The 24,707-nt window shown below is 35.5% G+C and overlaps 1 protein-coding gene across 1 annotated transcript in view; it reads left to right on the top strand.

Moving 5' to 3' along the window:
* Positions 1-24,707, top strand: part of CCDC73 (coiled-coil domain containing 73) — a 105,907-nt gene that overhangs the window by 12,096 nt on the left and 69,104 nt on the right. Inside the window, exons 3-6 of the mRNA XM_082660580.1 lie at positions 5,423-5,494; positions 15,895-15,966; positions 17,603-17,638; positions 18,571-18,645. Of these exons, the coding sequence (XP_082516706.1) occupies positions 5,423-5,494; positions 15,895-15,966; positions 17,603-17,638; positions 18,571-18,645 (255 nt within the window). The remainder of the gene's footprint in view (positions 1-5,422; positions 5,495-15,894; positions 15,967-17,602; positions 17,639-18,570; positions 18,646-24,707) is intronic.

The raw sequence follows: 24,707 nt of genomic DNA, 5'->3' as shown, positions 1-24,707 counted from the left end.
TAATTTCACTTCTTAAATTTTCAGTCCTAATATTTTCATTTGGTTTTACTTTTATAACTTTCATTCCTCTGCTGAAATTGATTTTGTCATATAATTTCTTGAGCATATTAGTTTTATCTACTTCAAGTCTGTGTCTATAAACGCCAATATCTGGACCCCTTGTAGATCCATTTCTATTGTCTCTTTTTTTCTCTTCATTTTTGGTGTTTTGACCTTTTGGCGGGACGCAGCCAAAACAAAACACAACAAAAAAACCCACAATGATTTGCTAGGGAAATTGTGAAGGAAACTGGGTAATTATTGGTATAATATGTGGTAAATAACATTAAGCAGCATTTTAATGCCCTATAAAATTAGTTATGCTATGAGTGAAATCATACCCCTTTGTAATTATAATGATTTGTAGAATCTGTATCTTTATACTGCATAGAAAACTGATAAAATGGGTATTATCCACATTGCTGAAAGATAACATTATAATAGGCTTCTACTATATTAGGATTTTGATTTAACTTCATGCTTTTTATTAAAAATTATTATTTACATTTTATTTGAACTTTTCATTTTTATTCATTCTTCAAGCAGCTTTCAAAAGTTATTAATAAAAATTCTTATTAAATTGTCAATGAGAAAATATATATTAAATTTGGTAAGAAAATCCCATGTGTAACTTCAATAAAGTATACAAGATAGAACCTTAAAAGTGTTTATTTTTTATTAGCTGCCTTAGGACTACAAGGATTTAAGTGTTTTTATAAAAACAATAAAAGAGGAGTAATTTGATGGTTTATTTACTCTTTATAACCTTTAGAAAGTGCCATGCTTTTTTTGAAGTACTTGCTTCAGGCTGTAGTTTTACAAGATGGGCTGTGTATTGGTCAGGCCTCTTCAATTCTTGACCCTGAATAGATTTAGGGACATAGTACATAAACCAGGCACTTGTCCAAGCAGCCAAAACTGTTACTGGGTACTTTTATTCTCCTTTTCAAACTCATAATCCACCTCCTACGAAATTGCCCAATTCAGTTCCTCATGTTGTCTAATACAATACTAATCTCTCTTTCCGAGAGTTTCTTGGTTTGATTATCTACAAAATATCCAAGATAAATATCTCTAATATGCATGGCATAGCCTAAAAGTTCACATTTAAATAAAAATCTCTTACCTAATTCGTATTTAAACTACTGTTTTCATGTTAGTCAACTTAATCTATTACAAAGACTTCTCAAATAGAAAAATATTAATATTAGAATATCCATAACAATTTAAAAGTTTTTTGCCTTTCCTTTCAACAAATATTTCTTATTTTGAAGTGTTCAACCAAATAATCAGAATGTACTTGTATATTTAAAATAGGTAGTGTGATTTTGAATGATTTTCTAACTTTAATGGGATATGAAGATTAAATTCTGAAGTTTTTGAAGGAAAGGAGTATATTATAGCAATTCATACTGTCCTACACAACCCACAGTTTCTTAAAGGTGATATAATGGCATGTTTAAGAGACTCTGGAGACAGATCATCTAGGTTCAAATACTTGCTCTGCTGTTTACCTGCTATATGACTTTAGGCAAGTTACTTATCCTCTTGCTGATAACCCAGTTTCCTCATTTATAAAATGGCAGTAACAAGAATACAAGTAACGCATAAAATTATACGTAAGGTTAAATTAATATATAAAAAGTGCTTAGAACAATATCTAAATCATAGTAAGATCTGAGAATCCCCTGTAGCCACTGAAAGAGAAGTGTAGGGCTTCCCTGATGGTGCAGTGGTTAAGAATCCACCTGCCAATGCAGGGGACATGGGTTCGAGCCTTGGTCCCGGAAGATCCCACGTGCCGCAGAGCAATTAAGCCCGTGCGCCACAACTACTGAGCCTGTGCTCTAGAGTCTGTGAGCCACAGCCACTGAAGCTCGCATGCCACAACTGCTGAAGCCCGCACACCTAGAGCCAGTGCTCTGCAACAAGAGAAGCCATTGTGATAAGAAGCCCACGCACCACAACGAAGAGTAGCCCCCACTCGCCACAACTAGAGAAAGCCCACATGCAGAATCAAAGACCCAATGCAGCTAAAAATAAAACAAATAAAAAAAATAAAAAATAAAAGAGAAGTGTATAACCAGGCCCACATGAAGAAAGCTGTGTCTTGTACATTTTCAATCCACCTGCTTTGGGAAGATATGCATGTTATATGTTCTACACACCTCCCCCCAAAAATGTGTAGACACTTATTTCTTTTTTCAATGTTTTGACTGTAGGTACATATTACTTGGAGAGCTTCTGTTCTCTCCTCACTTTATTTATCACATAGCATACCTTGTTCGTATACATTCTGTCCCTTATTCCATGCTGGAAGAACCTTGACTGTGTCTTAGGGTCCAACTGTCACCAATATGAGTTAGGTAAATCCTGACTGTCCTAACCTCTCACGAAGGTTCAATGCATTTCACCAGCCAGCAACTGGTTTAGGAGTGGGCATATGACCTAGTTATGGCCAATGAGATATCAGAAGATATGATTAGGAAGCTTCTGGGAAAAGTTTTGTTATCCTTTTAATAAGAGATTACACTTTTTCTACTGTAGGATAATGTCCTTTCCATCCTTGATGCCTAAAATTAAAGTAGCTAAGGGGTGAAAAGTTTAAGGAAAATCACTTGGATAAGGGCAAAATGGAAAATGGGCAGAATTATAGTCCTTGATGATATTGTTGAGCCACTGAAATAAATTCTAGAAGGGCTCTGCCTTTGGACTTGTCATGTGAAACAGTTAAGTCCCATAAACCATTGTGAGTCGGGGTTTGTCGTTGCTCCTTGCTGCTGAAAGCATTTTCAGTGAGACAGCTTTCATGAAAGCCTCTGAATACCATAGCATAAGTGTGTGTGTATGTGTGTATGTAATAAAGCAAAGAACATGTGAGAGAGTCATAGGAAAATATTTCATAACAAAATGTATTTTATCTGTTAACATCCACTCTTCGATTTCTCCCAGTTTGTTATGAAAATTGTTAAACATACAGCAAAACTAACAGAATTTGACAGTGAACACTCATACACCATTAACATTTTACTGTACTTGTTTTATCACATCTATCCATCTACTTAACCCTCCTTCAGCTTTATATTTGATGATTCCAGAGTAAATTGCAGGCATCAGTGTACTTCCTAAATACTTCAGAATGTGTATCATTCAGAATTCTATGGTGAAATTATGTGGGCCTGTACATTTCTTTTTTTGGAGCTTTTAAATTTATGACTATAGGGCTTTTGAAGATTGTTATTTATCTTCTTGGTTGAGGGCTGATAGTTTGTGGTTTTAGAAGAATTGGTCTGTTTCTGTAAGTTGTCAAATTTATGAGCATAAACTTGTTTGTAGCATTCCCTTAACTTTTTAATGGCTTTAGGACTTTTGTATATGGTTCTTTTAGCACTTTGAGCATATTTAAAATTATTGATTTATTAAAGTCTTTGTCTAGGTCCGTTGTCTGCACTTGCTCAGGGACAGTTCCTATTAAACTGTTTTTTTTTCCTGTGTATGGATCACACTTTTTAAAAAAATAATTATTTTATTTGTTTATTTTTGGCTGTGTTGGGTCTTTGTTGCTGCACGTGGGCTTTCTCTGGTTGCGGTGCGTGGGCTTCTCACTGCGGTGGCTTCTGTTGTCACGGAGCATAGGCTCTAGGCACGTGGGCTTCAGTAGTTGTGGCATGTGGGCTCTAGAGCGCAGGCTCAGTAGTTGTGGTGCACGGCTTTAGTTGCTCTGCGGCATGTGGGATCTTCCCCGACCAGGACACAAACCCATGTCCCCTGCATTGGCAGGCGGATTCTTAACCACTGTGCCACCAGGGAAGCGCTGGATCACACTTTTCTGTTTACTTGCATGCCTTGTACATTTTTTTTGAGAAATGGACATGAATATTTTGAATATGTGACAACTCTGGAAATAAGATTCCTACCTCTTCTCAGGGTTGCTTCTTGTTTTTGTCATTATTTGTTTGTGTAGTGACTTTTCTGAAATAATTGTGTTAAGTCTTCAGTTTTTGTCATGTGCTCTTAGCTTAGTGATCAGCTAGTGCTTTGTTTGACATAGATTTCCTTAAATACCTGGAACCAAAACAAACAAACAAAAAAACTCTGTCTTTGCAGAGGAGCTCTGTGTGTGTGTGTTGGGGTATGCCTTCAACACTCAACCAGGCAGCCTTCAAGTCTACCTATTGAAGTTTCTGACAGAAGCTTCAGATTTCTCTAGTGATACCTTGTGTTTATTGTGTGGGCCAATTCAAGAGTATTACAATATTTTAAATGAAATCAGAGGGTTTTTCTAAATAACTGCTTCTTGCTTGGCTTTGGGCTTCCCCCCTTGACTTTGGGTCTTCCTTTTGTGCTGCTTCCCAGAGAGAGTCTATCCTTTCAGCTCTCCCAGCTATGTCTCACTGTTTTTTTACTTGACACTTGTTAGTTGGGTGGTGGCAGCAGGTGGGGAATAGGAGCATTCTCTGATGTTTCTATTAAGCCTCAGTTTTTGGTGAACCCAAGTCTCAAGGTGAGGCCTCCACAAGAATTCTGATCCCTCTTTCATATTTAATTGTGGGCCTAGCATGTATTCCTTCCCCTCCCCAAAGATAGAGCTGTTTTATTTTTCTAGCCTTCTCCTCTCAGCTGCAGTGGGTTTCCATAAGTGCTCTCATGGGCTAGTTTTTATTGCCCTTCCCCCTGTAGATTAAGGCTTTTGTTCCTTAGAGGAGATAAGAAAGACATGTCTGTCTAGGTAGAGTTTTCAGTGGTGTCTGCTGGTCCCTTTTCCCGCCCGCTGCAGAGGATTTCCACTAGTGTCCTTAGATATAGTTTTTGTTGTCCTATCCCCTGCAGATTAAGGTTTTTGGTCTGTAGAAGATTTAGGGAAGAAGGCTTGTGACTGCTCTTCTCCTCCCCAGCCAGTACCACAGGAGAAAAGCTTTCTCAGATTCTTCCCATCCTTCCCTGTAACCACCTGGTGGGTTTCATGGAAGAAAAACCTTTAGAAGGTATAAACCTCCTTATTTCTAGAAGATACAAACCTCTTTATTTCTGGGGACCTCAGGAGATTCATGTTCTTACACCAGCCCATGTTCTGCCTTTAGAAATTTATTAAGGACTTTTAGCTGAGTTTTTAAATCAGTACTCAATGGCTTATGTCCCAGGTAAGCAAATGCTGTGGTTCTGTTCTCCCTGCAGTAACCCGTTTCTCTATCCAGATTTTGGATTACTTGGTCGATCTGGGACCTCAGTTCTCTGATGGATTTGGCTATTTAATTTGCAATTTTTCTAGCCCTTTTCCTTGTTGTAAATGTGGGAGAATGCTCTTTTTATCTCTCTAGAAAGAGCTGAAACTGGAAATTTTCAAGTCCTAATATTCCTACTATTTTTCTTCTTTTTGACTTAGGAAGCAGAAGCTCAGTATGAAGAGCAGATTGGTAAAATTATTATGGAGACACAAGAACTTAAATGGCAAAAGGTGAGTATTTTCTCCCCTCTAATTAGTATTTTATTTTATGTATTTTATTCCTTAATTGTGAAGTTAATTTTTAAATTTCCTAAACATATTTGGGGAATTGTGCTTCTTCTCTCATTTTAGAGAGTCTCAAGAAAATTCCAACTAAAACTGTTAAGAACATTTAGGCTTCCAGAAAACTGAGAATAACTTTTTTTTTTTTACAATGTTGTGTTAGTTTCTTCTGTGAGAATAACCATTTTCCCCCAGGCTTTCTGATAAGAAAATAGACAAGGATAACTCTGAAAACTACTATGAACTATTTCATATCTGAGAAACATATTTTATGTTATAGAGGAGTCAAAATATTTTTTAAGAAGTGAAACTTCAGAATAGTACCGTATTTTCCTAGGCTGTTGTTATATACTATAACCAAATCTTAAAAAAAATAGTATCATATCTGATTTTCTTTTGATCCTTATCCATATAGAGGCATTTTTGATAGTGCCTCTCTTGCCTTTCCACCAAAGTAATCTTTTCTTTTTTAAAATATTTATTAATTTATTTATTTGGCTGCACCAGGTCTTTGTCGTGGCACGTGGGATCTTTGTTGACATGCAAGATCTTTTAGTTGCAAGTTGTGGGCTCTTAGTTGCAGCATGTGGGATCTAGTTGCCTGACCAGGGATTGAACCCGGGCCCCCTGTATTGGGAGTGTGGAGTCTTAACCACTGGACCACCAGGGAAGTCCCCCACCAAAGTAATCTTAACAGCTAAAAACTGAAAGCTTAATTAAGATGACCCTTCTTCTCAGTATTTGGCAATATTGAAACAGGAACTTGGAGATAACATGTCAGAAATAGAATTCAAATGACAGAGGATAGGCCAACGATGGGAATTTTGAGGCCAGAGAGATCCACTAGGTTGTGTTGGGTTACATATTAGGGACAGGTCAAATAAAGAGGCCTGTTTGTGGAGAGAAAAAACAGGTAAACACCAAATACAATCTAAAGCTCCAAGCAGACATAAAGTCAGAATGTAAAGTCAGAATGTAAAGTCATATCTTGTTTTGAATAGAGTCAATAGTAGAAAATTATCAGAATCCTTAAGTTAATCAGTAAGTTTAATACAATCCAATTTAAAATACCAAGCATGTGTTTGGTGTACTTAAGCTGATTCTAAGGTTTATATGGAAATAAACTTACAATAGTGGCTGGGAAAGTTTTGAAAAGGAATCTAGTCACAGTAGATTCTTAAATATATTATAAAGCTATAATAGTTAAAATAGCTTGGTAGTATACATGAACAGATAGACTATAATGGAGTCCAGAAATAGATCCAAATACATAAGATAATTTAGTGAATGATAAAGGTGACATTTCTGATCAGTGGGGAAAAGTAGATTATTCAAGAAATGATATTAGAACTGGGTATACCATCTGAAGAAAAATAAAACCAGATTCCTACCTTACTTTACAAAGTTGTAGAAAAATAGAACTTTCATATATTTCTTATTGGCAATGTAAATTAAAAGTATCTTAAGTTCCCCCAAACACCTAAATCCCATAACCTTCTATATAACCCAGTTCAAATTTGTTCCTTTTGAGATACTACTAAGACTCTGTCAAGGTAGTGTCCTCACTTACTGCAGTGAATTCCAATAAACATGGTTTTGCTTTATTAACAGGTTGTTTGGTGGTGTTTTGATGGAGTTCATTTTTGTATATGGTGTTAGGTAAGGGTTCAACTTCATTCTTTTTCTCCTTTTTTTTTTTTTTTTTTTTGCGGTACACGGGCCTCTCACTGCTGTGGCCTCTCCCGCCATGGAGCACAGGCTCCAGACGCGCAGGCTCAGCGGCCATGACTCACAGGCCCAGCCACTCCACAGCATGTGGGATCCTCCCGGACCGGGGCACGAACCCACGTCCCCTGCATTGGCAGGTGGACTCTCAACCACTGTGCCACCAGGGAATCCCAGCTTCATTCTTTTGCTTGTGTATATCCAGTTTTCCCAGAACCTGTGGTTGAAAAGACTGTTCTTTCCCCATTGAATGATCTTGACACCCTTGACCGTGTGTGTGAGGGTTTATTTCTGAGCTCTTTATTCCATTGGTCCATGTGTCTTTCTTTATGCCAGTACAGCACTGTTTTGATTCCTGGAGCTTTACAGTAAGTTTTGAAATTAGGAAATGTGAGTCCCCCAGCTTTGATCTTCTTTTTCAAGATTATTTGGCTATTTTGGGTTCCTTGAGATTCCATATGAATTTTAGGATGGGTTTTTCTATTTCTGCAAAAAATATTATTGGGATTTTGATAGAGATTACCTTGAATCTGTAGATAACTTTGGATAGTATTATCTTACAAATATGAAGTTTTCTAATCCCAGAGCAAAAGATGTGTGTGTATTTTTTATTTTTAATTTAATTTCTTTGGGCAGTGTTTTGTAGTTTTCATTGTACAAGTCTTTCATCTCCTTGGTTAAGTTAATTTCTATGTATTTTATTCTTTTTAGTGCTATTGTAAATCTAATTTTTTTCTTAATTTCATTTTTGGGTAGTTCATTGTTAGCATATAGAAATGCAATTGATTTTTGTGTGACTTTGTATCGTACTACTTTGCTGAATTCATTTATTCAGGTTTTTTGTGGAATATTTAGGGTTTTCTACATATAAGATCATATCATATGCAAACAGATAATTTTTTTTCCTTTCCAAATTGGATTTCTTTTTCTTGCCTCATTGCTTTAACCAGTGCTTCCAGTACTATGTTGAATACAAGTTGTGAAAGTAGGCATCCTTGCCTTGTTCCTGATCTTAGAGGAAAAGCTTTCAGTTTTTTACCATTGAATATTATGTTCACTGTGGGGTTTTCAAATATGGCTTTTATTATGCTGAGGTAGTTTCCTTCTATTCCTAGTTTGTTGATTTTTTTTTTACCATGAAAGGGTACTGAATTTTGTCAGATTCTTTTTGTTGCATAAGTTGAGATGATTATGTGCTTTTTTGCCTTCATTCTGTTAATGTGGTGTATTACATTGACTGATTTTTTTGTATGTTGAACTCTCTTATCCCAGGGATAAATCTTACTTGGTCATGGTGTATGATCCTTTTAATATGCTTCTGAATTCAGTTTGATAGTATTTTTTTAAGAATTTTTGCATCAGTGTTCATCAGGGGTACTGGTCTGTAGTATTCTTGATGTGTCTTCATCTGGCTTTGGTATCAAGGTAATACTGGCATCAAGCATGAGTTAGGAAGTGTTCCTTCCTATTCAACTCTTTGGAAAAGTTTGAGGAGGATTGCTGTTAGTTCTTTAAATGTTTGGTAGAATTCACCAGTGAAGCCATCAGGTTCAGGGCTTTTCTGTATTGGGAGATTTTGATTATGGATTCAGTCTCCTATAGTCTCTTAAAATTTTCTATTTCTTCATAATTTGGTCTTCGTAGGTTTTGCATTTCTAGGAATTCTCCATTTCATCTAGGTTACCCAATTTGTTAGCATGCAATTGTTCATAGTACTCTCATCATACTTATTATTTCTGCAGAATCAGTAGTAATGTCCCCACTTTCATTTCTGATTTTAGTAATTTGAGTCTTCTCTGTTTTTCTTAGTCCATCTGGGTAAAGGTTTATCAATTTTGTTATCTTTTCAAAGAACCAATTTTTAATTTCACTTATTTTCTCTATTGTTTTTCTGTTCTGTTAAAGGGAGGGGGGATCTCTCCCATTCTTTTCTTTTTTAAAAATTTATTTATTTTTGGCTGCATTGGGTCTTCGTTGCTGTGAGTGGGCTTTCTGTAGTTGCAGCAAGCGGGGGCTACTCTTTCTTGCAGTGTGAGGGCTTCTCATTGTGGTGTCTTCTCTTGTTGTGGAGCACGGGCTCTAGGCATGTGGCCTTCAATAGTTGTGGCATGTGGGCTCAGTAGTTGTGGCTCACAGGCTCTAGAGCACAGGCTCAGTAGTTGTGGCACACAGGCCTAGTTGCTCCATTACATGTGGGATCTTCCCAGACCAGGGGTCAAACCTGTGTTGGCAGGCGGATTCTTAACCACTGTGCCACCAGGGAAGCCCTGCTTCATATATTCTGATGGTCTGTCATTTGGTTCATAAATGCTTATAATTGTTATATCTTCTTCCTTACTGAACGTTTTATGGATATATAATATCTTTCTTTATCTAATGTAACTTCTTAAAATTTAAAGGCCATTTTTAATTTTGTTTTTTTTTTTGTTCTTTTGGTTATTATTTTATTGGAATATCTTTTTCCATTTTTCTACTTTCAACCTGTTTGTGTCTTTAGATCTAAAGTGAGTCTCTTGTAGACAGCATAAAATTGGATCATGCTTTTTATCCATTCTTCCAATTTTTGTCTTTAGGTGAGAGAGTTAAAATATACATTTAAAGTAATTACTGATAAGGAGCAACTAACTTGTGTCATTTTGCTATTTGTTTTCGATGTGTCTGATAGTTTTTGTCCCTCATTTCCTGCATTACCATCATCTTTTGTGTTTAGTTGATGTTTTTGTAGTGAGATGTTTAAATTCCTTTCTCATTTCCTTTTGTGTATATTCTCTAGCTATTTCCTTAATGGTTACCGTGAGGATTACAGTTAGCATCTATCATTATAGCACTCTAATTTGAATTTGTATCAGCTTAATGTCAATAACATACAAGAACTCTATTCCTTTATAACTCCAGCTACACCCCTTTCAGTTGTTGATATTATAAAATTACATCTTTATATATTGTGTGCTCAAGAGAATAAACTAGTAGGGTTTTTTTTTTTTTTTTTTTTTGCGGTACGCGGGCCTCTCACTGCTGTGGCCTCTCCCGTTGCGGAGCACAGGCTCTGGACGCACAGGCTCCGGACGCACAGGCCCAGCAGCCATGGCTCACGGGCCCAGCTGCTTCACGGCACGTGGGATCTTTCCGAACTGGGGCACGAACCTGTGTCCCCTGCATCGGCAGGCGGACTCTCAACCACTGTGCCACCAGGGAAGCCCGTAAACTAGTAGTTTTAAAAATACATTAGTCTCTGAATTATGTAGAAAGCAAATATGGAGTTACAAACCAAAGGTACAGTAATACTAGCTTTTAGCCTAATAATTGTCTTTTTAAAAAAAGTATTAGTTTCTTTAAAAAGAAATAAAAACTGCTGTTAGAGTAATACTAGCTTTTATAAATTGCTCATGTATTTACCTTTACTGAGATTTTTATTTCTTCATACGGCTTTGAGTTGCTCTCTCTTGTCCTTTCAATTCAACCTGTAGGAATCATATTATTTCTTGCAGGGCAGGTCTAATGGTAATGAACTCTCTCAACTTATGTTTATCTGCATTTTAGATCATGTAGAGGAAAGGCAACTTATGTGAGATGGTGATAAGACTATGAAGTATATTTCCTGAGTCCTTGGAGTACTTTGCCAGGTTTGTCTGAAGTAAGAAAATGTCCAAGATTGGGGCACAAGTAGCCAGTTTCATGTGGTAACCTCTAATAGGTGTGTATGGTAGAAGCCAGTGAAGTATAAGAGACTGTGGACTTAATAGTCTTGAGAGTCAGACATAACCTTCTTGGTCATGGAAGTTCAAGAATGTCAGATTTAAGGTGCCATTAATTCTCTCTACTTTTCCTCAAGATTGGGGATGATTGGGGCAATGAAATTTCTAAATAAATGACAAGGCTTTGCAGAGTTCTCTAAAAACAGGTCCAGTAAAATGAGTGCCTCTGTTACTGGAGATCCTCATGTTGGGAACACAAAATCAAGTAATTTTTTTCCTACTCTCATAATTATAGCTCTCTCTCAAGAAAAAGTTTTAATCCATCCAGAGAAGTAGCAAGCAATGATCAGAACATATTCAGAACCCAGTGTAGGGGTTTATTTTAGGAAGTCCATTTGGACATGTTCAGTGGGGTCCTGAAGCTTGGATTTACAAGGATAACAGTTTTACTAGGATTGTGAGGGAGACAGATGAGATTTGCACCAGAGACATCCTCAAAAATCTTAGTAAAATTTCCCCACCAATGCTAATTGAATATTGTTTTCAATATGTCCTTGCTCTGATGGGTATTTCCTTGTAAAATATGTTTGCAGAGTTTCGTCAAGGTTCTCTGGTGCCACCAAGTGTCTGTCCTGAAAGTGCCAGGGATTCTCTTGTACTTTACAACCATGTATTCTTTTCAGATTTTGGAGCCAGTTGTGGGCATTCCAAAATAGGATTTTTTAATCTCCAGAAAGATTTAGCTTTTTAGAGTATAATGGGGCCAGGACCTGATTGAGGGCTGCCTGTGTGTCATAAAGATAAACCTAGGATATTTCTTTTAGCCTTTGTTATCCCTTAATAGTGTGGCTTCATGATAGCCACCTCCTTAGGAAGCATTAGAGTACTTAAAAGTACTTAAAACTGTTGTTCATTTTACATTGGGATTCCTATTAAGGTTGGAAACTCTCATTGTTTCTACAGTATTACAAAATCATGGACTACTCCGAAAGGTATACCTAATATTAGTTTTTTGTTAACTGTCTTATCTCTTGACAATTGGCAAGCTCTGCTGAGAGGGTAAGTACTGTCATCAGGACTGGTTTTACTTCTGGTAAGGAGTCATGTTTTAGGGGTCAGTTGAGACTGTTCCAGTATATCTTGCCTTAGTTCCCATTTCAGTTATAAAAAATGATATATCAACAAATAATATTAAACCTAGATTTTCTAGGAGGAGTTTCTAATAAATCCATTTGAGGCATAGTCATTGTTTGGACAGAGGTTAGATCTCATGGAATTCCCCTTCTTTGGGTAATGGGAAAAGAGTAGCAATCTTTAAAGTATAGCACTGAGTTGAAATTTGTGAGGGAGAAAATAATAAAAAGTTCATAGGATGTAAGCCTGCTTGCCAAGAAGTGTGTTTTCAGTAGCATCCAGGATTGTACAGCATACAGAACCATCAAATTTAAACAAGATCCTTAAACCAAGTCAGTAGAGGCCTCTACTCGTTTGGCTGCTGCTTATTACTATCCTTAGATAAAGAGTAGGATTTTCCCCTCACTGGGTTGAGGGGAAGATTGTAGTAAGCAGTTGGGCCCTGATGATACCTGTGGTGTTCTGTTAGAGTATTAAGGACTTGTCTACATTGCTCAGATACAAATAGATAGAAAGCTTTATGACAATTTGGAGGGCCCCAATTGCGGGGGTGCAAGGGGGGCTGTTGAGAGTTATTTTTAAATCACAAAATTCTTGTCCGTGTTTAAGTTCCTAAGGGAAAGGTTCCATTATTGAGGACTTAAATTATATAGAAATGTGTCAATTTCAGAGATGTTTGGAACCCAGTGTCTACAGTAGCCAGTGTAATCTGGACAACTTCTTAATTTTCTCTTAGTAACCAGCCTTGGAAAGTATTGAAGGGCTCATAATTTATCAGGAATAATAGATTTACCCCCTTGGGATTAATTATACCCTAAATAATGCACTTCATTCTTACAAAATACTAAACTTTTTTTTGGAATTCTCATGTCCTTTCTGAGCTAAAACAGTACATAGATAAATGGAGTCAGTCTTAGAGCTCTCTTCATCTTTAGAACATAACGAAAGCTTGCCCGCATATTGTGTAAGTGTAGAGTTTACAGGGAGGTTTAAGGTCCCTAAGTTCCTCAGTAAACCACTGAGGCATAACTGTCCAGGTAAATTGTTGACTCTCCCAGGACAGAACAAACAGGTAAAACTATTTTGATCTAAAGGGGCGCCATAGAAAGCAGAACACAGATAAATATATAGTAGTCAAGTATGTAGAGTCAGGTGGCACTAAAGATAAAATAGTATCTGGGCTCAATGAATTGGGGAAATTGATATTTTATTTATGGCCTTAAGGTCTTAAATCTTCACCCATTGGGTTTTTGACTGGGGAACAAGTCAAAATTTTAAAACTGGTATAGGTATGATTGATTCATCCTTTCTTTATTAGGCTTTAGGACAATTGACTTTAGTTCTTCTTCGTTTCTGGTTTTAGAAGTATTATATAAAGTTAAGTAGAGGTTTAGATGGGTCAGTCTGAACCCTGCTGCCAATATCAGTTAAGACATTTTGCCCACAAAGAGTCCACTTCATGGAGATCTTTAATTTGGTTCCATGGTACACACAGGTACCTAAGTCAATATCCAAGTAAGCTATGATCTGATTGTGAATAGAATCCCGAGGAATCTTCAAACAAACAAACAAACAAAAAAAACAACTCCTCCTCCAAAAAAACAGGAGTTTAATTTTTCAATTCTATTTGCATAGTAGATTCCTATCTCTTAAGTTAATGGGTGTGGTGTCATAAAGGAGAAAATAATATTCCTCACTTGAGAATCCAAGGATAACGGTTATGGGCTAAAACGGGACGAGTATCTTTGGATTATTAGAGATACACCCTATTTGAGTAGCTCATTGACCCTGAGGGAAAGGTTATGTGATGTTGCCAGAGTTTATGGTATGAATAAAATGTCCATGTTTCTTTTAATATTTAGAGAAATTGCTCTTTGCAAGTTTGAGGAATAAATGGGAAGTTGGGTGTGTGTCAGAGCAGTGACATTGATTTGCCCACCTGATATTTTTTCCCTTCATTTTCTTAGCTAGTTCAGGATGTTTTTTTTCCCCAGTGTCTTTTCTGCTTATAATAAGTATCTACAGGTGTCTTTACCATGAGACTCACTCCTCTCATGCTTGATGACAGGAGTAGGAGTATTAAATTGTTTTATCTGTAAGGGTACCAGTTTATTCTTCTTTTGTTCTAAGGCTTTTTGAAGATCTGAATTTGGAGATCTAGTAATGGGGCTATTTCCCATTCCAGTTTTTGTTGCATATTAAATCTATTTCTAGATTTACAGCTGTTCACAAAAGACGGGGAGAGAGCTGGAGTTCATATTTACTTCAGAATCTGCTCCTCAAAGGATTTATCCCTGAAGTGTCCTATAAATTCATTCTTTCCTTGTTTGCAGGAGTAGAGTCTAATATATTTTTATAAGAAAACTGGGCAATATCCTCTGAAAAATTTCGTCCAATATCTACAGCTTTTCTAAAGGTCTGGTTTCCGGAGAATTCCCTGACAGTCCAGTGGTTAGGACTCGGTGCTTTCACTGCCAGGGCCCGGGTTCATTCCCTGGTCAGGGAACTAAGATCCTGCAAGCTGCGTGGCATGGCCAAAAATTTAAAAATTAAAAAAAAAAATGTCTGTTTTCCTATGCAGTTTGGGATTTCCTAAGTCATTCTTGGGATCTTCTCACTTTGCCTTTTCTATTCTTTATTTTTTGCTTCTGAGCATATGAACCAATTGATACAGACCTTGGAACTGGCAGTATTATTTTTCAAAATTAGTTATGGGAATTAAAATATTTTAAAGTAATTGCTAACTTCAGGAAAAATAAAACTTGTATATATAGAAATGTAATCATGGGACTTCACTGGTGGTGCAGTGGTTAAGAATCTGCCTGCTAATGCAGGGGACACAGGTTCAAACCTGGGTCCAGGAAGAGTATCCCCCGCTCACTGCAACTAGAGAAAGCCCACACGCAGCAACGAAGACCCAATGCAGCCAAAAATAAATAAATTAATTAATTAAAAGAAAAGAAATGTAATCATGATATACCATATGGCTTAGCATTGAATAAAAATTGCAATTATAAGAGTATAAATACTGACTGTTGATTTAAGCCACAATTTTTATAATTCTGTTGGAAGAATAGACGGAGGACATGTAGGATTATGGTTATATAAGAAAGCTATCATATAGGAGGTCAGTAGATAAATTTTTTAAATTGTAGAATCATGGAGTAAAATAACAGAAGCATTTGAAAGTGGTTGCCAGTTTTAGCTCTAAGTTTTTAAATTATGAGAATTATTTGATAAAGATAGAAGAAAAAATTCATCTTGAATCTAAAGGACAGGACACACAACTTGTACCAAAAAAAGGTGGAGGGGAAAGAAATGGAATTGTATACATGGATTTTTTTTCAAAAATGCCCTGTGGTAGTTTTGGTTTTGTAAAAAATTATTTCAGTGAATTTAAAAAATCATATGTTACCATGTAAACATTTGTGCTTAGATAATAAAATTGGTTTTTTTGGAAACTGTAATAAGACTATAGTCTGCTTGTATATTAGACTTAATTTTAATAACTTTTGGTGAAAGATATTTTCTTGAAGGAAACTTTAAAGTAAGCTATATTCAGAGTTTAAAATTTTAGAGAGCAATATGTTTTATCATGAAGAAGCAACTGGAAGCAAAATTATTGTATGCTGAGTCCATGACAGTTAAAAAAAAATAAAATTTTCATAAGTTACATTTTAAGAGCATAAAATAATATGTGCAATGAATATGTTTAACTTTAATTTGTGAACCCAATTAAAATTTAAAACTGAAAGTGGCTAGAATCTGTTTTAACTTTTCATGATTTTAAAATAGGAAACTCTTCAGAATCAAAAGGAAACATTAACAAAGCAACACAAAGAAGCAATGGCAGTTTTTAAAAAGCAGGTAATTTCATAAGGATAGACAAACATTACAGTTTTAAATATTGCACTTTTCCCACTTCTCATGAATATTATGACAGGTTGTTCTCCATACTCACTGAGGACAAAAAGGTTATTATTGGAAGCAGGAAATAAGATTATTCTGAATCACAACTGATAATAATGTAGTAGAATGATTTAGTTAAGGAAAGAAATTAGGAATACTATTTTCTTGGAGATGTGTTTTCATTGGTCCTAAATAAAATATGTTAGTGTGTTCTTGCTCTTTCTCTCCCTTCTCCCTTTTCTGTCTTTAATTAGCATATCTTAGGAGCTTACCTTTTCCACATTACTTCTTTACGCAAGCTAACATTATAACACTGGTGAAAAGCTGAAATGCAAGTAGGGAGATGTAAAGGATGAAGAGATGTGATTATCATGCACCTCCATAAATATCAACTACTAACAACTAAGAAAGATCAGTAGAAGAATTGAAAAAAATATATTTTAAAGAAATGAAGAACAACTCCTTCTGTTATTTTGAATTCTATAGCTCTTCTTTACTACCTCACATTTCTCTTCAGTTCCTAATTATAAAATAGAAGTGTAAGAAATGTGCCTATGGAAAATGTACTCTGGAAGTGCTTTTCCTTATAGCCATGCCAACATCACCATTTTTTTTTTCCTTTTTCCTTCCCCCTTTTTTGTTTTTATCTCCATACAAGTGTGTGTGTTCAGAGAGAAATGCATAAAAAGAAATAAACCTATATAACCTAATCACTAGTGGGTTAAGGTTATTGGTAATTTACACTGTAGTGTGGATTTGTTTAAGCAGATGATAAACTTCCTTATAGTCTGAAATTGGCTTTACCTAAGTTATAAGAGTTTTAATTGAAGGGTGAGGAAGCAGAAACCAAATGTACAGCATAGTATTCTTTAGGAGAGAGCAGTTCTATGTCTCTGTTACCACAAGGGACTCTGGGCAAGAAGAAATATCCAGGTAATTGAAGGGTAAAGGAGAAAGTGCTATTGGGTTCTTTTTTTAAAAATTTCTTTTCTTCTTTTCTTTCTCTTAAAAAAAAGGATTCTTGAAGGTAAGTGAGGAATATGGAAAATGAGATGGAGAAATTCCAAAGAAAAATTTTATTTCTTGACAACTTTGGCTAGTATCCTTGTGTTGCTTGGAATATTTAGTTTCCTTTGGCAAGTTCACCCTAGTTTTTCTGTTTTAAAATGTCATTATTTATTTATTAGACTAACACATGCATTTAAAAAAAATTTCAGAAAATACTGTCAGTGCAAATACAAATGATACCAATTTTATAAAAGTATGCCTTCAGAAAATGTTATATGTTAATTGTTTATGAGTAGATGGCAAAATATTGAAACATTTAAAAAAAACTGGAGGGAAAAACTAAACTTTCAAGGATGATTGGTGCTCTGATCATGAGATTAAATTGTTCATTTTCTTTGGTGACTATCTTTTTTCCCCCTTTTATACCTTTTATTATTTATTTTCTCAGTGTAAAAGTAGCATAATCACATTGTACTAAGTTCAAACAATATAGACATGTAAAACATTTCTGTAGTCTCACTGACCAGTGTAAATCCCTGGTAACATTTCACTTACCTGTATTTTAATTTTTAAAATTCTTTATCAGTTGCAAATGAAGATGTGTGCCTTGGAAGAAGAAAAGGTATATATTAATTTTTTAATAATTTGAAACATAGCTTAAATGCATTTAATTATCAGTTGTTCACCATAATGGAAAGGAGCATTGGTAATGAACAAATGGATACTGTTAATTTCTTAAAATTTTAGAAACAGAAAGGACCTAAGGGAATCATGTTACTTGAGCTCTTATCATTTTACAGTTGAGAGTACTGAGGCCTAGTAAGATATGAATGACTTGCTGAAGCTCCCATTTTGAAGTGGCAAAGCTGGGACTAGAACCTAGATTTCTTCAGCCCCTAAATTAATGCTCTTTCCACTATACTGCAGTGTTTCTATTAAGTATATTTTTAGTGCCTTTTCAATGAAATTACCTTCTTTAAAAAACAGTAAGATGATTTGCATCTGCATGCAGACCAACAGGAAAAGAGTATACAACTCTGAGCAATGCTAGAAATTCATGTGGCATTAAATGTTTTCTCTAGCTATTCAATAGTTCATACATGTTTTTATTATATCAAAGGACATGTCATTTATAATATTAAAACTTAGAGTTATTTTTAGCAAAAGACTTTCTTTAAAAATTTTTCTCATATCCTTATATTTATAAGACAAATGTACTTGTGTCTTATTGATTAGAATATATTTATTCTAGCCATATGAATTAAATACTTAATTATATAGTATCCATAAGTTCTCAGGACTGCTCTACTGATAAAATGATTTATTGTTGTAATGAGATTTTCCATTTCATGATATTTGTAACCTTGTATAGACCTTATTGTAATTTTATGATATCTTGAAGTCATTAGAAATACAAGTTGTAGTACAGATACATGTTTAAATTCTGTGAAGTATTAGGTTGCAAGTAGAGATTTTGGTTCTTGAACTCTTGTTCTCCCTGTTAATAATGTCACTTACATTGGAAAGCACTGAAATATAGTTTTTTACTTGAAGGGAAAATATCAACTTGCTACAGAAATAAAAGAAAAAGAAATAGAAGGATTGAAGGAAACATTAAAGGCATTACAGGTAAAGTAACTTAGTATTGCTTGAAAAGTAATTTGGTATTTTAGCATTGTATCAGTAAAATGCTGTAAACATCTAGTGTAGCAAAGTGAAGCTGAAAAAAATTCATATATATAATTTAGTACTTTTTCCTGAGAGCCTTGGATTTCAAATTAGTAGGATTTTTGCTTTATCTTTTATTTTAAAAGGAAATATTAACATAACTTTCATTATTTCTCACAGTAATATAATCAGATATATGTTATTTTTAGCACTTTATAGATGACAAAAGCAAGTTAGGCCTATATATTATAACTGATTTATCTATGGTCCTTAAAAATTAACATAAAATAGCATTTATTGTTATTATTATTTGCTAAGTACTATGCTTATTTTCTACAAATACAAAGATGAAGGAAACATCACTTTGCCTTTAAATCATTCAGTCTCATACAGAGGTATGAGGTATACAACAGAATACAGAGGTATACAACAGATGATGAATCATTCAATACATATTTATGAAGGTCTACTATGTGCCAAACCCTGCTCTAAGCACTGGGAATACAGCTGCGAGTAAAAGGGTCAAAAACCTCTGCCCTTGTGGAGTTTACATTCTAATGGGGAAGACAATAAAAAGAGATAAAAAGTAAAATAGAGATTGTTGGGGGAAAAGATATTCACGTGATTTCAGAGTATCACCCTATAGATAATATTAATTACAAAGAGCAAAGTAATTTTTTTACAGTGGAAGGATCTTGATGGTTACTACCTGAATCAGGTAATTCACACTGTAGTGTGGATTTATTTAAGCAGTTGAAAAGCTTTCTTCCTTTAGTCTGATTACAGTAGTACAAGGATTCCTTTTCTCCACATCTTTACTAGCATTTCTTATCTCTTGTCTTTTTTGATCACAGCCATTCTGATAGGTGTGAGGTAATCTCATTGTGAGGTTGATTTGCATTTCCCTGATTATCAGTGATGTTGAGCATGTTTTCATATACCTGTTCGTCATTTGTATGTCTTTCTTTGAGAAATGTCTGTTTAGGTCTTCAGCTCATTTTTTAATTGGGTTATTTGGGGTTTTCTGCTATTGAGTGTGTATATGACTTCCTGCTACATTTTGGGTATTAACTCCTACTCAGATACATGGTTTGCAAATGTTTCTCCCATTACATAGGTTGCCTTTTCACTCAGTTGCTTATTTCCTTTGCTGTGTAGAAGCTTTTTAGTTTCATGCAGTCCCACTTGTCTATTTTTGGTTTTGTTTCCTGTGCTTTTGGTGTCATGTCTAAAAAATCATTGCCTAATGTTGAGAAGCTCTTTTCCTAAATTTCCTTCTAGTAGTTTTATGGTTTCAGGAGTTATGTTTAAGTCATTTTTTTTTTTTGTGGTACGCGGGCCTCTCACTGTTGTAGCCTCTCCCGTTGCAGAGCACAGGCTCCGGACGCACAGGCTCAGCAGCCATGGCTCACGGGCCCAGCCGCTCCACAGCATGTGGGATCTTCCCGGACTGGGGCACGAACCCGTGTCCCCTGCATCAGCAGGCGGACTCTCAACCACTGCGCCACCAGGGAAGCCTTATGCTTAAGTCTTTAATCCACTTTGAGTTGATTTTTGTTTATGGTATGAAATTTTGTATATTGCATGAGGTAAGGGTCCAGTTTCATTGTTCTGCATGTGGATATCCAGTTTTTCCAACACCATTTATTGAACACTATCCTTTCTCCATTATGTGTTCTTGGTGTCCTTGTCGAAGATCAGTTGGCTACAGATATGTGGATTTATTTCTGGGCTCTCTATTCTGTTCCATTGGTCGATATGTCTCATGTTGGTTTTGGTTTTGCTTTCGTTTTGTTTCTTGTCAGTACCATGCTGCTTTGATTGCTGTAGCTTTGAAATATATTTTGGAATCAGGAAGTATAATGTCTTCAGTTTTGTTCATCTTGCTCAGATTGCTTTGGCCATTCAGGGTCTTTCATGATTCTATATAAATTTTAGGATTGTTTCTTCTATTTCTGTAGAGACTGGCATTGTGATTTTGATAGGGATTGCACTGAATCTGGAGATCACTTTGGGTAATACAGACATTTAAACAATATTTAATTTTCCATCCATGAACACAGTATGCCTTTACATTTATCTGTGCCTTTTAAATTTCTTTTATCAATGTTTTATAATATTCAGTGTACAGACCTTAACCACTCTGCTTAAATTTGTTCCTAAATATTTTATTCATTTTGTTGCTATTGTGATTATTTTCTTAATTTTCTTTTCAAATAGTTTGTTGTTTGTGTATAGAAATGTGGCTGATTTTTGTATGCTGATTTTGTATCCTCAATTTTACTGAATTCATTTATTAGTTCTAACAGTTTTTTTGTTGTCTTTAAGGTTTTCTATATGTATGATTATGTTTCCTTCAAATAGAGATAATCTTACTTATTCCTTTGTGATTTGGATGCCTTTTATTTCTTTTTCTTTTCTCATTGCTCTGGCTAGGACTTCCAGTATTCTGTTGAATAGAAGTGAGAATAGGCACTCTTGCCTTATACTGGTTTGATTATGATGATCACTGTGGGTTTTTTATAAATGGCCTTTATTGTGCTGAGGTAAATTTCTTATATACCTATTTTGTTGAGAGTTTTTATCATGAATGGATGTTGAATTTTGTCAAATACTTTTTCTACATCTATTGAGACGAACATGTGTTTTTTTTTCTTTCATTCTATTAGTGTGGTGTATCACATTGATTTATTTGCATATGTTGGACCATCCTTTTAACCCAGGGATTAAATCTCACTTGGTAATGGTGTATGATCCTTTCAATATGCTTTCGAATTTTGTTTGCTAGAATTTTATTGAAGATTTTTGCATCTATGTTCATCATAGATACTGGCCTGTAGTTTTTTTTCTTGTAGTGTCTTTGTCTGGGTTTGTCGACAGAATGATGATGGTCTCATAAAATGAGTTTGGAAATGTTCCCTGTTCCGTGTTTTGGGAGAATTTAAGAAGGATTTGTATGAAATCTTCTTCAAATGTTTGGTAGAGTTCTTCCATGAAGCCATCTAGTCCTGGGCTTTTCTTTGTTGGGAGGTTTTAAATTACTGATTCAGTATCCTCATTTGCTATTGGTATGTTCAGTTTTTCTAGTTCATCAATCTTCAGTTTTGGTAGGTTGTATGTTTCTAGGAATTTATCCATTTCTTTTTTTTTTTTTTTTTTTTTTGCGGTACGCGGGCCTCTCACTTGTTGTGGCCTCTCCCCTTGTGGAGCACAGGCTCCGGACGTGCAGGCTCAGTGACCATGGCCCACGGGCATGTGGGATCTTCCCGGACTGGGGCATGAACCCATGTCCCCTGCATCGGCAGACGGACTCTCAACCACTACACCACCAGGGAAGCCCTCTATTTCTTTTAACGGGAGAATTTGTTGGCATGTAATTGTTCATAATAGTCTCTTATGATCCTTTTTATTTCTGAGGCATCCATTGTAATGTCTCCTTTTCATTTCTAATTTTGTTTATTTGATTCTTCTGTCATTTTCTTAGTCTAGGTAACAGTTTGTCAATTTTGCTTATTCTTCCAAAAAACCAACTCTTAATTTCGTTGTTTTTTTTCATTTGTTTTTGTATTTGCTATTTGATTTATTTCTGTTCCAATCTCTATTATTTTCTTCCTTCTGCTGATTTTGGCCTAGTTCTTCTTTTTCTAGTTGTTTGTGATGTAAAGTTAAGTTGTTTATTCAAGGTTTTTTTTTTTAATGTAGGCGTTTATCATTATGAAATCTCCTGTTAGTATTGCTTTTGGTGCATCCCATAAGTATTGATATGTTGTGTTATTGTTTTTGTTTTGTCTTGAGATACTTTTAAAATTCTCCTTTTTTTTAACATAACAAATGTTCAAGAGTATGTTGTTTAGTTTCCATGTATTTGTGAATTTTCCTGTTTTCTTACTGTTAATGATTTCTAATTTTATTCCACTGTGATCAGAAAAGATACTTGGAATGATTTTGATCTTCTCAAATTTAAGACTTTTTTGACGACCTATCACATAGAAGGTGACTTTTCTGTGATACACCATATGGTAGACATATGATCTATCCTGGAGAATGTTCCATGTGTGCCTGAGAAGAATGTGTATTCTCCTTCTATTGAGTGAAAAGTTCTGTATATGTCTGTTAGGTCCATTTAACCTATAATGATGTTCACATCAACTGTTTCTTTATTGATTTTCTGTCTGGATATTCTATCCATTATGGAAAGTGAGGTACTGGAGTCTCCTACTATCATTGTAGTTTTGTCAGTTTCTCTCTTCAGATCTGTTGATGTTTGCTTTGTATATTTAAGTGCTCTGATGTTGGGTACATATATACTTATTATATCTTCCTGTTGAATTGACTCTTTGGCATTATAGAATGACCTTCTTTGTCTCTAAAGACAGTTTTGACTTAAAGTCTATTTTATCTGATATAAGTTTAGCCACCCCTGCTTTCTTTTGGTTACTCTTTGGTATATCTGTTTCATCCTTTTACTTTCAGTCTACATGTGTCCTTAAATCTACAGTGAGTCTCTTACAGATGTATCACTGGATTTAAAAAAAATTTGTTTAGCCACTCTGTGCCTTTTTATTGGAGAGTTTAATCCATTTACATTTAAGTAATTATTGATAGGTGTGGAATCACTGTTGTCATTCTGTTGATTGTTTTCTGTTTTAGTTGTGTTGTACATCTCTTCCTCTCTTGTCTTCTTTTGTTATTTGATGTTTTTTATAGTGATTTTTAAAATTCTTCTCCCTTTATCTTTTGATGTTGTTCCATAAATCATATGGCCTTTCTTCACCCTCTTTCATTCTTTTTTCTTTTCACTGGATAATTTAAAATGATCTGTCTTTGAGTTCACTGGTTTATTTCTTTTGTTCCACTGAGTGTGCTGTTGAAGCTATTACATTTTTCATTTCATTCATTGTGTTCTTCAGCTCTAGAATTTTTTTGGTTCTTTCCTTATGACTTCTATCTCTTTATTGAACTTCTCATTTTATTCATGTAGTATTTTCCTGATTTTTTTGAGTTATCTATCTGTGTTGTCTTGTAGTTTGCTTAGCTTCTTTAAAACAGTTATTTTGAATTCTTTGTCAGGTAGTTCATAGATCTCCAGTTCTTTGGGGACAGTTACTGGAAATTTGTAGTATTCCTTTGATGGTGTCATGTTTCCTTGATTTTTTTGTGTTCCTTGTAGCCGTTTGTTGGTGTTTGTGCATTGAAGGAGCAGTGACCTCTTTCAGAGTTTTTGGACTAGCTCTGGTGGGTATAAACCTTGACCTACTGGTGGATGTGAGGATGCTGGCTGGGTGGCATATGTGGTGGTGCCAGGTGTAGTGCTGGGTCTAGCAGCTCTGGCTTGGTTGGGGAGCAATGATGCTTCTGGTTCCAAGAAAGGGCACAGTGGCCTGGGCTCCATCAGGCAGCTCCATCAGCTCAGGTAGGTGTAGACATTAGCAAAGACTGTCAGTGTCCTTGGAGGTGAAAGCTGCTGGTGTCCATGGTAGTGATGAGGGGTGTTGAGGTCTTTGGTGGTGAAGGCTGCTGGTGTCTTCCTGCTCTCCTTTTCTCCTATTTGGGGGGAGTTGTTGCTGAGGGCATTTCTTTTGGTGCCAAGCTATATGAACCTAGATGATTGAATGACACAGGTGAAATGCTTCCTATACTTTTCTATTCAGACATCCTTGTTTTTTCGTGCTCTACTGGGTTGCTGCAGCTTCTTAATAGTACTCCAGAGCTCTTCCAGAACTATTTTCATTTTTAGGTACTTGTTAAATCATGTGGGGGTGTGGGAAGGCTGGGACCTCCTGGTCTACCATCTTTCTGATGTCACTCCCATGAATTCTTTATATTTCTCTGAAATAAGCCCTTTTTGTTTGTGTTCTGGGCTTCAGATTGTTTCTTCAGTTTGTCATTTGTATTTTGATTTTGTTTGTTTGGCTTTTTGTTTAACATTTGCTATAAATTATTTATTTTTCTTTTACGGCTTTTGGAGTTTGTCATGGTTAGAAAGGCATTCACAACTACAAAGTTATAAAAAGGATTTGCCA

This window comes from Grampus griseus (assembly GCF_964374135.1).
Source record: "Grampus griseus genome assembly, chromosome: 8".
In the NCBI taxonomy this organism is placed as follows: Eukaryota; Metazoa; Chordata; class Mammalia; order Artiodactyla; family Delphinidae; genus Grampus; species Grampus griseus.
This window is presented reverse-complemented; position numbering and strand designations above follow the sequence as displayed.